This window comes from Trachypithecus francoisi, unplaced genomic scaffold (genome assembly GCF_009764315.1).
Source record: "Trachypithecus francoisi isolate TF-2019V2 unplaced genomic scaffold, Tfra_2.0 Lachesis_group6, whole genome shotgun sequence".
Taxonomy (NCBI): Eukaryota; Metazoa; Chordata; class Mammalia; order Primates; family Cercopithecidae; genus Trachypithecus; species Trachypithecus francoisi.
The window spans coordinates 100,387,123-100,405,823 of NW_022681471.1; the positions used below are offsets into that span (position 1 = coordinate 100,387,123).

The 18,701-nt window shown below is 38.7% G+C and overlaps 1 protein-coding gene across 1 annotated transcript in view; it reads left to right on the top strand.

The window, feature by feature from the left end:
* The window catches only part of SYTL5 (synaptotagmin like 5), a 125,948-nt gene that overhangs the window by 16,657 nt on the left and 90,590 nt on the right, over positions 1–18,701 (top strand). The window contains exon 2 of the mRNA XM_033202097.1: positions 9,755–10,230. Coding sequence (XP_033057988.1) covers positions 10,112–10,230 — 119 coding nt within the window. The 5' untranslated portion in view covers positions 9,755–10,111. The remainder of the gene's footprint in view (positions 1–9,754; positions 10,231–18,701) is intronic.

Consider the following 18,701-nt stretch of genomic DNA (forward strand, 5'->3'; position numbering starts at 1 on the left):
TTGAAATTTTTATTAAGGCTTTCTCTTTGCCAGCATTTTTAAAGGTAGAAGTAGTCTTCTCTTTAAAAATATCAAAATACGCAATGCCAAGAAAATAACCAATGATCTTAAATATTAGGTTGGCACAAAAGTAATTGCAGTCTTTGCCATTAAAACTGCAATTACTTTTGTGCCAACCTAATACCTTTTTCCAAACTGAGAGTTCTGTGAAAATTCACATGGACATTAAAGACTCTGAGAAGTTCTGTAGAAAAAAAAAAAATATTTAACTTGGTTTAACTCTACGTATCCAAAATTTTTGTTGAACGACATCACTTGATATGGTTTGGCTATGTCCCCACCCAAATCTCTTGAATTGTAGCTCCCATAATCCCCACGTGTTATGAGAGGGACCTGGTGGGAGGTAATTGAATCATGGGGACGGGTTTTCCCATGCTGTTCCCGTGATAGTGAATAAGTCTCACGAGATCTGATGGTTTAATAAAGGGCAGTTCCCCTGCACTCGCTCTTTTGCCTGCCACCATGTAAGATGTGCCTTTGCTCCTGCTTTGTCTTCCACCATGATTGTGAGACCTCCCCAGCCATATGGAAATGTGAGTCCATTAAAGCTCTTTTTATTTTTAAATAAATTACCCAGTCTCAGGTATTTCTTCATAGCAGTATGAAAATGGACTAATACAGCACTGTTAACAATTCCACAGAATATCTAATAACATCTCACGGGATACTGTCGTTCCATGAAGGCAATGTGTGGCCTCAAATATAGTGGTTACAAGCAGGGTCCCTGAAACCAAACTGTTCTGAATTACTTACCAGTTGACCTCTGGCAAGTTACTTAACATCTCTGTGCCTCAGTTTGCTCCTCTATAAAATAGGAATAATAACAATTTGTTTCATTAGGAAGTCATAGGATTAGCTGAATAAGTGTTAGTGGTTATTATTTGGAGCATTCTGAGGATACTGCTCTTGAAGCATTGGTATGAAGTTGATGGCACCGTTAGCCTCTCTATTGCTATTTGGATAATCAATATCATTGTGAAATTTAAAAAAATCTTGACTATGGCACTCCCACGTAATGTACCACACAGAATTGCCCGTGTGAGGAAAAAATGGCTCTGTTGCAAAGAAATGCCTGCAATTTCATAGCATCTATCCTTGAATCATTTAGTTTGGGGTTCGTTGTAAAAGTACTACTTTTATCTCTATCCACAGCATGGCAGTTCTCACCTTTTGACAGTCATGTGGACTGCTGTGCTTGTGGTAATCCAATCACAGCTGCCTTGCAGGGTGACTGCTCCTCTATTTGAAAAGCATCCTCAAGGGAATTTTGCATATGTGATTTAGCTTGTATTCTAAGCATCCTAAACATGTCTGTAAGTGTGCTGAAAATTCATCTAATTTGTGTTGTCACATGGTGACAGGCAAACAGGAAATTAACTTTATTTCTATTAATTTCATCCTAAGAGCACTCTCAGAAACATTCTATATTTAAAGCTGCATTTCAAGTACACAGTAATGAGATATATTCAGACATACCCTTTCCTTTGATTCAAATATCGGCCCCTATTATTTTTAAGTGTGTGTTACTCAAAACAGATGCTTTTAAAACATGTCCCTTTGTGATGCTATGAGAATATTTGATTATCACATCTTTTTGATAATCAGAAGTTAATGACTTGTCCAAAGTTATCTATGCTGAAAGGCAACAGAATGATGTACAAAGCATCTTGTCACCTTTTTAAATAGCTTAGCGTAGTTCAACAAGGTTACTGGCCACAGAGGGAAAAATCTACATCTACATTTAAAGAGAGAGATCTGTTTAAGTTAGGAATTGAAGAATAAAAGAAAAAGGAATTTCACTCTCCTAATCTGACTAGTGCTTACTAGCCACATTTAACTAAAAGAATGAGGATCCATTACTCATTTTTTTCTCTACTTGATTAAAACGTGTAATGGGTAAGGAATTCTCCAGGTGAGGTGTGAGATAGCTGAAAAGAGATATGCAATGAAGATATATCCTCAGGTGAAGTCATTGCAGCCCAGATGCTGGTCTTCAGTGCAAAGGCTGAAAAATTTGATTTGGTTAGCACACAACAAACAGATCTGACATGGGTTCAAACTAAACCAAACATGGAGAACTCCATAAACAGGACCAGAACATTCACTCCTGAAGGGAGAGCTCTATGGGAAGCCAACTTATAATCAAAAGTGTCTGGGAGGAAGTGAGATTGAGCAAGGAGAATTAGCTGTATGATTTGAGTGATTCATGGCATGAAAATTTCCCAGAATGAGGCTCCATCACCTAGTGTGGAACATGTGCTACAGGGAACAAACAATTATTTTCATTTTCATTCCCTTTCTCTAGTTGGAGTCTGGATGGGCACTGTCATCACCTAGCTCCTTAAATCTTCCTTGTCTATGCCTTCGTTCACTGTCTCCTTTTCTTCACCCTGTATTTCTCTGGAAGGACTGTGTTATCATCAACTGCATTCTATCTTACTAAATTTATAATCATAGTCCAGTGCTGCCTTCTGGAGAAAACATCCTGATTTTCTTGATAGAGTTTTGCCTACTTCTGATCTCCTTAGCCAACTGTTACTGGAAAGGGGTCCTGATCCAGATCCCAAGAGAGGGTTCTTGGATCTCACACAAGAAAGAATTGGAGGTGAGTCCATAGAGTACAGTGAAAGCAAGTTTATTAAGAAAGTAAAGGAATAAAAGAATGGCTACTCCACAGGCTGAGCAGCCCCAAGGGCTGTTGGTTGCCCATTTTAATGCTTATTTCTGGATTATATGCTAAACAAGGGGTGGATTATTCATGCCTCCCCTTTTTAGACCATACAGGGTAACTTCCTGATGTTGCCATGGCATCTGTAAACTGTCATGGCACTGGTGGGAGTGTAGCAGTGAGGATGACCAGAGGTCACTCTTGTCACCATCTTGGTTTTGCAGCTTACTGCAAACAGTTTTATCAACAAGGTCTTTATGACCTGTATCTTGTGCTGACCTCCCGTCTCATCCTGTGACTTAGAATACTTAACCATCTGGGAATGCAGCCCAGTAGGTTTCAGCCTCACTTTACCCAGCTCCTATTAAGATGGCATTGCTCTCATTCAAACACCTCTTACATTTTCCCCTTCCCTTTTACAAGAGAATCCTTCATCCTAAGGGTTGCAGAAGAATGAAGATCCATCTTCTGTAACTTCTTCATGCTGAACAGGGGTGATGATACTCCTGCCTAACTATTAGGGTCTCTTGTATTCAAGGAAGAGAGGAGCTCAGTCAGAAAGTGTCAGTACGGTGAGGGCCATTCATAACTCTTGAGTTCTGACAAAATGTGATATCTGGAAGATTAGTAAGTATTCAATTTAAGAAAATTTTCAGTAAACTTATTTTGCATTATTACACAAAGAGTACAACAGAAATATATTCCACAACAGTAAAGCAAGATAAGCAAAATTATCCCAAGTAAACTAAATTAGAAGGCTTTCCATGAACTGGGCAACCGTTGGAAACAGGCTGATATGGAGTCACTAGCCAATTTCAATATGTGCCCAGAATTAGAATACTGAACCGTGTTTTTACATTACACATCCATTTTGTTTCTTTTGAGATGCAGTCAGACATCATGAATTGGTTCACAGGAATACGCAAGGTCAGTCTAAATTGCAGGAAAAAAACGACAACAACAACAACAACAAAAAAAACAACTGATGAGAACTAGAGTTTAATCACAGGAGTACCATACTTCTGGAAACATAATTTTTCTCTCTCCAGTTTTCCATTTGTATTAAAGACAAATCATGGTAAGACCGATTTGATTGCAAAATAATCCTTAGTCTTACACTTATCCTGATTGTTTGTATAAAGTGTAGCCAGAATAATTATTTTTCACATAGGCTTTTTAAATTGGCTTTGATGGAACTCTGTTCCATGAGAAATCTCAAATAATACCTTTTTTTAAAAGCCAAGCCCAGCCATGGGTTTATATCCTCAAATACCTATGAATAAATTCTTCTTTTTTTTTTGAGATGGAGTTTCACTTTGTTGCCCAGGCTGGAGCGCAATGGCATGATCTTGGCTCACTGCAACCTCCGCCTCCTGGGTTCAAGAGATTCTCCTGCCTCACCTTCCTGAGTATCTGGAACTACAGGTGCCTGCCACCATGCCTTGCTAATTTTTTGTATTTTTAGTAGAGATAGGGGTTTCACTATGTTCACCAGGCTGATCTTGAACTCCTGACCTCGTGATCTGCCCACCTCAGCCTCCCAAAATGCTGGGATTACATGTGTGAGCCACTGTGCCCAGCCAATTCTTCTCCTCTTGAGGTCCCAAGATAACTTGCAGCTCCTGGACCTATTAGAAAGTGACATTCTTTACTTACCACAAGTCAGAAACCCTGTACGGGGAATGTGTAGAGAAGGTATAAGGCCAGTTTTCCTAAGGGGATTTTATTAGCTCTACAAGTCAAGTTTGAATCCTTAAAGGAAAATGCACCACTCCAGTCAAAGCCTTGGTAAAATAACCAGTTTCTCCAATTGTGTCCGGTTGCAAAAGAAAACAGATTCTTATTGTGCTTATACAAATAACTATATTGCCATAAGTTAAAAATACTCACAAATAGGTTCCAATTCTGGAGAAGTCAGGTAGAGAGAAACAAATATGCCCCAAATTTTGTTCACAAGAGTATACTTTACTCGACTGTTAAAAGCTGTAAATAGCTCAAAAGAAAAGTTGTCCTGACTCTGAAAAACAAAACAAAGGATCAGCAATGTTTTAAGCAAAAAGTCAAAAAGATCACTTTGGTCTTCTATTAGTTCAATCCATGTAGTTAACTCCTGTCCTGCCTGATATTTATTAACATTTCAGCTTTTCATGAGAGTACTGAAAGTTTTTTTATTTATTCTAATGTCATAATCCCCAACGTTATCAGAAACCTGCATTCAAGAACACCTGTCAGAGTCCTTTAGCTGACTATAAACCACCTTTTAAATAGGATTAAAATAAGACAACTGTTGGTGGATGACAAAAATTTCTCAGGGCAGCCACAGTCAAAAAACATGATTGACAAAGAAATTTGATTACCTCGGTGGCAATATTGACAATGTTTCCTGTATGATTTTTATACCAAATAAGCCAAATGTCATTTTTATATTAGTGTACTATTAATGTTAAACCCTATCCTTAATAAAACTTTATAGATATAGCTACCCAACTTTAATGTTTGACCATAAGGTAAGATTCTTATACCTTTTATAACCCTTTACAAATTTATGTTAAAAAGCAGATTAGTGCTCTAAGAAAAACCTTTTGTGCTTATATCCCAATGTTCAATTCATGGAAAAACTGAATAATACCCCTTTAACTTTAGCCAATATGTTCACACACAGAATTTCTTTTACGAGATTAATTTGTCACAAGCCTTTCACAGCTCACTCAAACCTTCAAGTGTTTGAGTGTCTAATTTCAATCAATCCTTTAAACTCTTAGGCAAAAAAAATCCATATTCCTATGACTTCTTATAATATTTTACCAAAAATGCATTTCAGTTTCTTTACACACTTTGCATGTAAAACTGTTTCTTCAGTTGTCTGGATAACATATTACAATGTTAGCTTTTAGCAATTTTTACTTTTGGTGGAAAACCTGGTTAGTAAGCAATTTTAATTATGTACTAGGTGTGGAGCCTAGGACAACAGATGAGATGTGACTTTTTAAGCATAGGTAGGGGGCATGGCTAACACCACATGTCCCCAGGTCTTATCTAGAATCTAATGCTCTAAAGTAGGTAAATTGAACAATTTTCAAAAGTCAAAGAAGCAATTTATGACCTTAAAGCATTTAGTAAACTTAATATCTGACCTGTAAAATTTAGACCAAATGTCTTTATTTTATCAATAATCTTCAAAACTCTGTTTATTTTCCAAAGATTACTTAAGTCACATGTACTAAAAGGAATTACACTTTTTACTTTTCTGACAAAATATTTGATTTAAGCTCCTATTTTTAAACTCACTAAAGATTTTAAACGTATCACACACACACACACACACACAACACATAAATATACATACAGAAGAAGATTCAGTAATTGTAAGACTTTTCATTTGCCAGTTTCTAAGTTTCTCTTTAAGGCATGCAGTTTCTAGGGCTTAACTTGCAGGCACAGCTGGAAGGCAAAACAGATACACAAAATTAAGGATCCCATTTTTATACCAGATCCTGGATCCCAGAAAGAGGGAATCAGCCACCTCCATGGGAGTCTTATCTCTCAGTGGTGGGTGGGGACTTTTCTTTTTTAACCTTCTAGGTTGCCAACAGCATGCTTCTCTCATCTAAACATGCAAAAAGCCACATATTCCCCAATAACTGCCATTAGCCTTCCCCAAAACTATATTTCCTACCTAGTTATTACACACCAAAATTATCTCATAATACTAAGCAATTTCTGACCCCCCAAAAGTAAAAAACATTGGATAATGCAATGCAAAACAGAATAGAACCTTAGATTTTTAAAGGAATCTATTCACTTCCAATTCCTGGGGTTTCATGAGGAAAACGGGTTTTTCCCAAAACCCAGTCTGTGGTGCCTCCTCTGTTTTTCCCAAGGAGTCTCATGCTGTTAGAGCTTGAATATCCACTTAAAAATAAGCTAACTTTTAACCATAGCACTCTTTTTAAAAAGTCCTTTTAAATCTCGTATTCCTGAACCTTAGCCAGGCCAAATGGCCAATATTCCTGTCTTCTGAGCTTTACCAAAGGAAACCTCCCAGGTGCTCAAAGAAAGGAAAAATTCAAGAAGTGAAGCCGGAAGTTGTTCATCATGGAAGGGAAGAGAATCTACAAATGGCAAAGGTCACACAGATATCAAACTGGAAAAGACTCATTCCCTAATCCTGGAATTGAACCTGGGCCACCATTGTAAAATAGTGAAGCCTCTGATGCTGAGCTACAGCATTGGGCAGTTTCCATTGCCTTTCCCAGAAGGAGCCTAGAGCAGCCAATTTTGAGCTTGCAAAGGCTTTTAACTTCTCAAGATAATTTTTAGTGCTAACCATGACATGAATTCCAAAGTTTCTGTTCTCTGGAAGGTGGAGACCAAGAGAAAGTACTGCTACATAGTTAAAAAGTCAAGCCCCCAAGGAATAAAACAAGATGAGAGGAAACGTTATCCAGTTTTTTGTTTCTGTTTTTGCTTTTTTTAGGGACCTGCAACTAAGTTTTAACTGACCAGTTTGCTGGGCTGGCTTGAACAGCGTGCTTACAGGAGTCCTAAGCCTGTGTTCTATCCTAAGGTACCCTTCTCCATTATAGAACAACACAGAAAGACAAATTTATAGCACAAAGTACAGATTTTACTACAGCTTAAGACTAGCCTCACAATTCCTTTTTCCGATTAATCAAAACTTCATAGAGTTTTGGCTACTTCTGATCTCCTTAGCCACCCACTTACACACCAGTTCAGATAATATTAGTCTGTTGGTCCAGGTACAGAAGAATAAAAATTCATTTAGGACTAATTTTGTTAATTCAACTCTCACAGGGCAATTTTATTTCTCTTATATTCTTAACTTGATCTCTCATCTTCTCTGTCACCTTCATATGCTACCCATGGTGTTACTTCCCTCCCTTCATTCTCCTTACAGGCCAGATTCTTGGATTTTTAGAGAGAAGATTTGTATTTATAGCCCAAGGCAGGGATACCTATAAGCTTCAGGTCAAGCATTTTTATAGCTACTAACCCCTTGAATCACTTCTGAATACGATTCTATAAAATATTCACAGAGTACAGTCTAAGTCTGACATTTTAAACACAAAATATGTCTTCAATGAATGCTGGCTGTAATGATAACATAGGCATTCACTGAGTTTTCTTTTTTTTTTTCCATTTCATCACAAAACCAGATGAGATACACAAGGGGTGAAAAGAAAACAACTGTGTTCTTTCTCTGCGGAGACTGCAGTTGACAGTGATGCAAAAAAACAAACAATTAACCTTTCTGAAAAGCCCGGTTGGTCCTAACCTAATTATTTCCTGTTCTTTTCAACCTTGGAGCACTCTGGGCCCTGTTGCCTCTAGAGCTTTCAAGATGGAGGGAAGACCTAGAGCAAATTCAAAGAATACGCACTGACCTGAGCAGCTTCTTAAGAGGGGGTTGGCTCTAGGTCTGTAGGAAGCAGTTCAGTTCTGAGTCATTTCAGCAAAGTTCTGGTTTGGTGTACACTGTATAGAACAAACACATGGGGGTTTGTGGAAGTTGAGGAGGATCTAGACAAAATCCTCTCCTTTCAGATCTCCTGAGATTTGGGGGTCAGCCTGACCTTATGGTTACTGGGAAGCCCCAAAGTACCCTTTGAGTATGTATCTAGTTATTCCTGGAAGCCTTACTAGAGGCAAGCAAACCAAGTGTAACTTGCAGGTAGACTGTAGTTCATAGCTCTGGGGGGAAGCTAAGGGACAGTATCATGGGATGATACCCAATCACAAAAATCAGGTAGATTACACAAGAAGTCATCATTCTTAAGCAGCTTTAGAGAGAGAATCCAGGTAACAAACCCAGGAAAGAATGTGCTCAAGAGTTAGGATGAGAGTCAGGGCCTGGTGAATTTCTTATGTTGACAAAGGGGTAGTTATAAAACATCTATTTTCCAATACATAATATGTACCTAGAATAATTCACAAACAACCATGTACATCAGGAGATATAAGCACTCATTTTGGGAGTAAAACATTACCCAATGCATTGAAGCTCCTGTGTTCTCCTCTGTAATTGAATACCTGTGTCCCCCAGAGGTAATCATGATCTTGAATTTCCTTATTTGCCTATATTTATACTATGAATGTATGTGTTTCTAAATTTTATATATATGTATATATTTGCAAGTTATACACTTCGTGTGTGCGTGTGTGTGTGTGTGTGTGTATGCTATCATTTTTTCATGAATTCTTCCATAACGTAATTTTTTTGTTTTTAAGAGACAGGGTCTCACTCTTTTGCCCAGGCTATAGCACAATGGCGCAATCTCAAGCTCACTACAGTCCTGGGCTCAAGTGATCCTCCTGCCTTAGCCTTGCAAGTACCTGGAACTACAGGTGTCTGCCACCATGTCCAGCTAATTTTTAATATTTTGTAGAGACATGGGTCTCACTATGTTGCCCAGGCAGATCTCAAACTCCTGGCCTCAAGAGATCCTCCCACCTTGGCCTTCCAAAGTGTTGGGATTGCAGACGTGATCCACCACACCCAGCCTGTAACTTAATTTTTTTATTCAGCTGTGTTTGTGAGATCTATTTAGGTTGATGCATGTAGCAGAGGTTCATATTTGTTTCAACAGCAGGGCTTTCTATGCTGTGGGCCTAGTTTTGAAAAGGAAGGAAGAAAGGAGGGAGCCACTTAAAGGCCCTGACCTGTTATAGGCAGTCCAGATTGTGCACTTAGTGTCCCAAAGTGTGACCCAATTCACCCATCAGTCAGCTGCAAGAGTGGCGATGCGATGCAGCTGGCGGAGGAAGCTAATTATAATGGAGAAAACTGAATTTGCATAGAGAACCAGGAATCAACTAAATACAAATAACATTTCCTGGTTAAAAAAACACTAAATAAGGATTTAATAAATGCATGTTTACTGTTTTAAAAAATAGTTTTTTGAGTTAGATACAACAAAATTTCAAAATTAGGCAGTTTTACAAGTGCTATGGGAAAAATAGCCTAATTAAACTTTTCTCTCCTCTTTTTTTTCTCCACCTTCTTAGTGTTTTCTGCATTCTGTCGCAGTGGATCTGATTCCTGTTCTGAAGAATTGAAGTTCAGCATCGTTAGTTAAATTCAGCTGCTGCCTGACTGTACACCACAGCAAAGGCTTTGGAGACATTTTACAGTTAAAACTATAATGACTTTCTTGGAGTGTAATCCCAGTGGAGGCTGTTCTACATATAGCCTGAAAGAATACTTAACTACCATCAGCAATTCTGCAGAGACCTTGTAAAAAACACACTTTACACCAAACAACTGAGTGATTCTAAGTGGTTGGGGGAACCTTAGTTGTAGATATCAATTTACCTTCTTGAAGATTCAACCACTGCTACTCAGAGAGCTGCTGCTGAAATACCATGTCTAAGAACTCAGAGTTCATCAATCTGTCATTTTTATTAGATCATGAGAAGGAAATGATCCTGGGCGTCCTAAAGAGAGATGAATATTTGAAAAAAGTGGAGGACAAGAGAATAAGGTAGTATTCTTTTTATTTTTTCAGTCCTCCTTGACTGCTTTCTGTTTGTTTGAAGCAATTTGGATCAGAAATGGGCCAAGTGCAACCACACTGGAGACAGACATCAGTTAGGAACTTCATGAGTTCTCAGCAGTAGCCCAAATATCAGAAAACTTTGGCGTTTCACCATTTAGCCAGACATGAAAATGGAATTTAGCTAATAAAATGGTGTTGATGTGAACAACTTAATTTGCTAATAAAGTCATAATTTTTAGTTAAAAGGAAGGACTACCCAAGTTTGAGTACCAGCCCTGGCAAGTATTAGTTGTGTGACTTTGAGCAAGCTACTCAACTTCCCTATGCCTTGGTTTCCTCATCGGTAAAACAAAGATAATAATAGTACCCACCTCATAGGGTTGTTGTAAAGATTAAGGAAGTTTGTACATATGTAGTGCCTGTCACCTAAGTGTTCAATAAATGTTAGCTATTATTTATTTGTAATGCCTTTGTCAGATCAGTCTTACTGGGGATTTGCCTCCATCACAGCTGGGAGAAGAAAGGGACCTGGAGAGTAAAAAGTTCCCATCATACCCCAGAAACCACTGAATTTTTAAAAACAAGTTTCTTGTGAAGAAAGTTGAATAATATGGGCACAGCTGAGTTTCATATCCACTGTAGGCAGAGCTCATATTTAGCTGGTTTGCTGGGTATGACTTCACCTAATATTTCAGCCAGCATCAATTCTGATTGGTTGCATCGTCTGCTCTAATTGGTCACATCATTGTTCTGATCATGTGCAAGATCCACTGTGATTGGCTGCTGCCTGTACTGTCTTTGTTTTAAAATATATTTGGTCATTACACCTCACCCCAGAAAAAAAGGAGTAGAAATAGAGTTCCCTCCTCAGTCACTGCCAACTATACAATGTGTAGGTTTTGTGTCTTGTATGGCTCCCCAAGTTGCAATCAGAAGCTTGTGTTTATTTTACCTGAGGAGAAAACTTGTCATATGATTATCTTCACATGTTGAAAAAATCTTTAATGTGCCTAAAGCCACTAGGATCTTTAGAAATGGAAATACATTTAAATATTCTTGATTTATGTTTATTTCACAGTTAAGAGCCCAGAAGCTTCATTTCCACTTTTCCAAGATATTCAACTAATCTTGAAGAAACAAAAGTTTTGATGAAAATTATTGCACTTTTTCTATGCGTAGAATTCAGTTGGCAACAAAATGTAGTTAATGATTTTAAAGAAATCATGAATAATATTTCTGACATTAGTAGTCATGAAAAGTAACTAATTTGTGTAATGCACTGCCAAAAAGAATTGTTGTTTATAGGGTGACATATTAACTAGGAATTGATGACATTCTAAGGGGAATTAAAAATCATTTCTGGCTGGGAGTGGTGGCTCACACCTGTAATCCCAGCACTTTGGGAGGCCAAGGTGGGCAGATCACGAGGTCGGAAGATCGAGACCATCCTAGCCAACATGGTGAAACCCCGTCTCTACCAAAAATACAAAAATTAGCAGGGCATGGTGACACACACCTGTAGTCCCAGCTACTCGGGAGGCTGAGGCAGGAGAATCACTTGAATCCAGGAGGTGGAAATTGCAGTGAGCCAAGATCACGCCACTGCACTCCAGCCTGGTGACAGAGTGAGACTCTGTCTCCAAAAAAAATTATTTCTATAGGAATAAACAATTTAATAACCAGATGCCCAGAAACAATGAAGTTCAATTTAATAATCAGATACCCAGAAACAATAAAGTACAATGAATAGGACTTTGTTCAGAATATTTGTTTCTGTCATTATCAATAACTTGTATTAATAATTTTTGGCCGGGCATGGTGGTTTACATCTGTAATCTCAGGGCTTTGTGAGGCTGAGGAGGGTGGACCACCAGAGGTCAGGAGTTTGAGACCAGCCTGGCCAACATGGTGAAACCCCGTCTCTACTAAAAATACAAAAATTAGCCAGGTGCAGTAGTGTGCACCTGTAATCCCAGCTACTCAGGAGACTGAGGCAGGAGAATCGCTTGAACCCAGGAGATGGAGGTTGCAGTGAGCCAAGATCGTGCCATTGCACTCCAGCCGGGTGACAGAGCCAGACTCCATCTCAAAAAATAATAATAATAACGATTATTATTATTATTATACTCTATCTTCCTTTTTCTCATTCCATTTTTCTTCCCTAGTTTTCTTTCCTTATTTCCTATAAGTAAATTCGGTTAAATTGTGCAATATACAACAGAGTATCAAGAATAAAGTCATTGGTTTCCTGGCTCTTCAAACTTTTTTGAGAATAGCATAAGAAAGGCTGTTTATAAATCCAAGAGATGCTTTTACAGAAAACAGATTTTCTAAAGCTATGTCTTGTCTCCCTGTTCGATCTGCATTAACTGCATCAGATGAGTTGTCTCATTTTGTTCTGAGTTCCTGTAATATGACTCAGGCTCCACCACTCTTAACAGCTTGGTGTATTGAAAAGTCATTCCAAAGTGGGTGGCATGATGTTGAGGTGTATGCTGTTGAATCACACAGCCACAGTTCAAATCTTACTTTCGGCATGAAATATTTGTGTCATTTTAGACAAGATGCTTCCATGGATAAATCTAGTTTCCCCATTTGACAATCGAAATAATATTAATGACCTCATAAGATTGTTCTAAGGATTAAATAAGCTAATATTATAAACAGTTTAGAGCAATGCCAGCATACAGTAAGCACTCAAAACCTGTTGGTTATAATCATTAGCCCTATAGTTGGTTTGTGGTGCCCTTGATTTGCTAGTTGCAGTGGACACTATCAGTGCTCTACTCAGATCCCCTGGAGTCCCTCTCACCTCCTAGTTTTCATGCGCTTTACTTCTAAGGACTTGAAGTTCAAAATTACCTTCAGGTAACTGGAGTTTCCCATAGGATTAAAGAGATACAAGTGCCAGGTAAACTTGAGTGTAAACTGGGTAGCCCAAAGCCAATGGTTGACAGGTACAGAAATCCTTTGCCTCAAGGCAGGACAGACTCTGCAATGCAACTTAAGCTCCAGAGCTTCCTGTGGGATGATGCTGAGGCTGGACTTCACCTAAAAATCATATCCTTGCCTAGCCCCTCTCCCTACCTTCTCCTGCCTCCCTTACTCCCTTACAGATTTCTCCTCCATAAGCCACTTGCACACAAATCTACATAGCAGAATTCGCTTCTGGAAAACCCAGTCTGAGACACTATGAAGTTTGTATTACCAAAGCTATTGCTACTTAATAAAGTTCGTTTCAGGGAAATATAATAAGTCTGCAAGGTGAGCATTAAAGTAAAGGATTTTGGTTCATTTGATTTACAAGCTATGATCTTCCCAACAATTTTTATCACAGTCATTGTGATTTATATACTGGTAAAGAAAACAGTCCAAGCTAAGGCCGGGCGCGGTGGCTCAAGCCTGTAATCCCAGCACTTTGGGAGGCCGAGACGGGTGGATCACGAGGTCAGGAGATCGAGACCATCCTGGCTAACACGGTGAAACCCCGTCTCTACTAAAAATACAAAAACTAGCTGGGCGAGGTGGCGGGCGCCTGTAGTCCCAGCTACTCGGGAGGCTGAGGCAGGAGAATGGCGTAAACCGGGAGGCGGAGCTTGCAGTGAGCTGAGATCCGGCCACTGCACTCCAGTCCGGGAGACAGAGCGAGACTCCGCCTCAAAAAAAAAAAAAAAAAAAAAAAAAAAGAAAAAGTCCAAGCTAAAGAAAGAAACCCAAGATTAAGCATCTTGGTCAGATAGTATAACTTCCTGTTGGCTTTTCTCCTTTTATCTCCTCAGAATAGCCCTCCTTTTATTATGAATTTAAGTACAACCTAAATCAGGTCAGGGTACCTTAACTCTAGCCCAGTAGGTTTGCATGGCAATTAAATTCTGCAAGCATTTTTAATAGATAGATGATAGATAGATAGGTAGAGATAGATAGATAGATAGATAGATAGATAGATAGATAGACAGTTAAAATTGTTTATTATAAGGAATTGGCTTATATGATTACGGAGGCTGAGAAGTTCAGACCTAGGAGAGCTGATGGTATAATTTGAGTCTGAGTCCAAAGGCCTGATAACTGGGAGAGCTGATGCAATAAGTTCCAATCCATGTCTGGCAGTCAGTAGCAAGGGAAAACTGATGTCCCAACCTGAAGACAGAGAGAGAAAATTCATTCTCACTCAGCTCAACTTTTTACTCTATTCAGACCTTCAGCAGATTAGACGAGGCCCATCCGTATTGGGGAGGGCAACCTGCTTTACTCAGTCTACTGATTCAAATATTAATCTAATACAGAAACACCCTCACAGAAACATCCAGAAATAATGTTTAACAAAACATCTGGGCTCCTAGTCATCCAGTTAAGTTGACACAAATACTTAACTGTCTCAGGAATTTATATAAACCTGGCTATAGCCCCCGTTCCCACACTTTTGTGAATTGTATAGCTCATCCCGGCTCTGTATCCCTGCTTCTGTTGAACTCTCCTCTCTCCTTGAATCTCACCTCTTACGGCCATTCCTTACTCTTTTCTTTGCCAGGCCAGAGAACTTAGTCCTTTTTCCTTGATATCCTCCAAAACCATCAACACAAGAAATTTAGGTGGGTAACAGATTTTATTACAACAGTAAGCTTTGGTGCTAGCTATTACAATAGTTTTCATCATGCTATAGAGGTACAAATTGATATTTTGGGGGGAGTCTAAAGGAAGAAGTAATTAATTATGAGTAAGATAGAAATTGAAACAATGGTTTCACAGAAAAGGTGAACATTTGTGCTTGCCTTTGAAATGTGAAAAGGACTTTTCACATTGGCAAATATAGGTCAACTATGTTTTGGCTGTTTACCATGACCCCCAAAGCCACCTTCAGACTGTACTAATCAGTTTCAGAAGGAAATGGAAACCAAATTTTTTTTTTTTTTTTTTTTTTTTTTTGAGACGGAGTCTGGCTCTGTCGCCCAGGCTGGAGTGCAGTGGCCGGATCTCGGCTCACTGCAAGCTCCGCCTCCCGGGTTTACGCCATTCTCCTGCCTCAGCCTCCCGAGTAGCTGGGACTACAGGCGCCCGCCATCTCGCCCGGCTAGTTTTTTTTTGTATTTTTTAGTAGAGACGGGGTTTCACCGTGTAGGCCAGGATGGTCTCGATCTCCTGACCTCGTGATCCACCCGTCTCGGCCTCCCAAAGTGCTGGGATTACAGGCTTGAGCCACCGCGCCCGGCCCCAAATTTTTTTTAGACTGAAAAAGATTACAAAGAATAAACCTATCTGAAAAGTTATAAAGTGGAGTTTGGGAGGCAGTGGATTTATTGTTTGTTTGTCTGTTTATTTGTTTGAATAGGTTGTCCTTTGAGATAAAAAAGTAGAAGAGGGAAAAAGTGTAAAAACTGCACCGAATCAATATTTTAGGCCTGACACCCAAATGTGTTTCACAGTCCACATACTCACTAAAGTGTGACATTGATTAAGGTGGGACTGGTCTTTGGGGACTCGTAAAGGTGCTCCATACCCAGAAGGCACATGGCAAGCCTGATAATTACCTCCAGGCATAAATCATCAGCTGGGGAATAGGCATCTGCCGACTACTATTGCATTTTAAGTTCATTCAAGAGGCTCAAATATATTTATATACATTCTTCTCCTTCAGACTAAGCAGGAAGGAGTTGTAGGAGATAGCTAGACACAGGTTTTCACTATTAGAGGGTAAGAGTATTTTTAACGTTCTCTATGGAGAACAAGTCACTCAAATTTATTGACAGTTTTACTGCAATGAAGAAAAAGCAGAAATGTTGCAAATAAAATTGAGTTATCAACAATTATCGCAAATGGATAAAAATACTGACAGGTTGGAAGCACAAAATGGAAATCGTTGTTGATTATTTTGATTTTGTACTTTAGATTGCTTTTCACTTACTTCGAAAGAACTCAGACTAACATGTACATGGGTCATAATATCTACTCCAAAAAAATCTCATTAACAAATTCTTACTCTACTTGATCTCCCATACCTAAAAACAAATACTGTTAAATATCTACTTTGTGGTATTGACTTGTATTTAAAATCCTCAACTTATTAGTGAATATTCATTTCAGCAGCATATTGTGAGCTTTATTCTCACTCAGGGTACATCATTTCCATTTGACCACCATGCATGAAAACATATCTGCACATATTTTCTTTGGCACCTAATCTTGGGCTTGCCTCAGTGGTAAACTCTATTGGTTGCCCTACAGCATACATTTCTCATTTCTTCCTTTCTATCCAAATCTAAGTTTTATTCAGCTCTAGCAGTGAATTTTAAAAATTTTTTTCTCAATTTTTTTTTATTATTTTTTAAAAAATGTTTTAGGTCAGGCGTGGTGGCTCATGCCTGTAATCCCAGCACTTTGGGAGACCGAGGAGGGCAGATCACAAAGTCAGGAGATCGAGACCATCCTGGCTAATACGGTAAAACCCCGTCTCTACTAAAAATACAAAAAATTAGCCTGGCGCGGTGGCATGAGCCTGTAGGGCCTACTGGGAGGCTGAAGCAGGAAAATTGCTTGAACCTGGGAGGTGGATGTTGCAGTGAGCCGAGATCATGCCACGGCACTTCAACCTGGGCGACAGAGCGAGACTCTGTCTCAAAAAAAAAATTTTTTTTTAATATTTGTGGGTACATAGTAGGTGTATATATTTATGGGGTACATGAGATGTTTTGATACAGGCATGCAATGTGAAACAAGCACATCATGGAGAATGGGATATCCATCTCCTCAAGTGTCTATCCCATGAGTTACAAATAATCCAAATAAATTCTTTTCTTTGAAATATATTATTATTGACTATAGTCACCATACTGTGCTATCAAATAGTAGGTCTTATTCATACTTTCTATTTTTTTAACCCATTAACCATCCCCCCACCTTCCCCTCACCCCAGCCCCACACTACCCTTTCCAGCCTCTGATAACCATCCTTCTACTATCTATGTCCAGGAGTTCAATTGATTTGATTTTTAAATCCCACAAATAAGTGAGAACATGCGAGTTTGTCTTTCTGTACTGGGCTTATTTCACTTAACATAGTGATCTCCAGTTCCATCCATGTTGTTGCAAATGACTGGATTACCTTCTTTTTTATGGCTGAATAGTACTCCACCGTGTATATGTACCACGCTTTCTTCATCCATTCATCTGTTGATGGCTGCTTCCAAATCTTGGCTATTGTGAACAGTGCTGCAACAAGCATAGGAGTGCAGATATCTCTTCAATATACTGGCTTCCTTTCTTTTGGGTATATACCTAGGAGTGGGATTGATGGATCATATGGTAGATCAATTTGTAGGTTCTTGTGGAACCTCCAAACTGTTCTCTATAGTGTTTGCACCAATTTACATTTTCACCAACAGTGTATGAGAGTTCCTTTTCCTCTACATCCTCGCCAGCATTTTTTATTGCCTGTCTTGGAGAAAAGCCTTTTTAACTCGGGTGAAATGATATCTCCTTGTAGTTTTTTCATGCATTTATCTGATGATCAATGTTGTTGAGCACCTTTTCATATGTCTGTTTACCATTTGTATGTCTTCTCTTGAGAAATGTCTATTTAATTATTTTGCCCATTTTTTGATCAGATTATTAGATTTTTTTTCCTATAGAGTTGTTCAAGCTCCTTGTATCTTCTGGTTATTAATCTCTTGTCTGAAGGGTAGTTTGTAGATATTTTCTCTTATTCTTTGAGTTATCACTTCACTTTGTTGACTGTATCCTTTGCCGTGCAGAAGCTTTTTAATTTGATATGAGATACTACTTGTTCATGTTTGTGTTGGTTGCCTGTGCTTGTGGGGCATTTCTCAAGAAATATTTGCCCAGACCAATGTCCTAGAAATTTTCTGCAATGTTTTCTTGTAGTAGTTTCATAGTTTGAGGTCTTAGATTTAAGTATTTAATCCACTCTGATTTGATTTTTTATATGGTGAGAGATAGGGGTCTAGTTTTGTTCTTCTGCATATGGATATCCAGTTTTCCCAGCACTATTTATTGAAGAGACTGACTTTTCCCCAGTGTATGTTCTTGGCACCTTTGTCAAAAATGAATTCACTGTAGGTGTGTGGATAGCAGTGAATTTTTAAATAATTAACCATACCACTACTGGTATTCCTCTGGAAAATATCATCGGTCTGGAGGTGGACATGAGACCAAACATGACCCACTCAGACATATGGTCCAGATTTTATCAAAGGTCCTCTTTCCCACTGGATGTATTCAATGAAACATATTATCCCAGTTGCCATTAAGGACAAAAACTAGCATGTCAACAAAGCTGAGCCAAAAGAATGGCAAAAAATTATTGTTAGTATACTGATATACTAGAACCTGCCACACCTCTGAGATTGTTACTTAAGCAATAAAATATGTTTTCTTATTACTTATAGCAATTTGAATTGGATTTTCTGTTATATATAGCCAAAAGCACCCTACGATCCTCAAAAG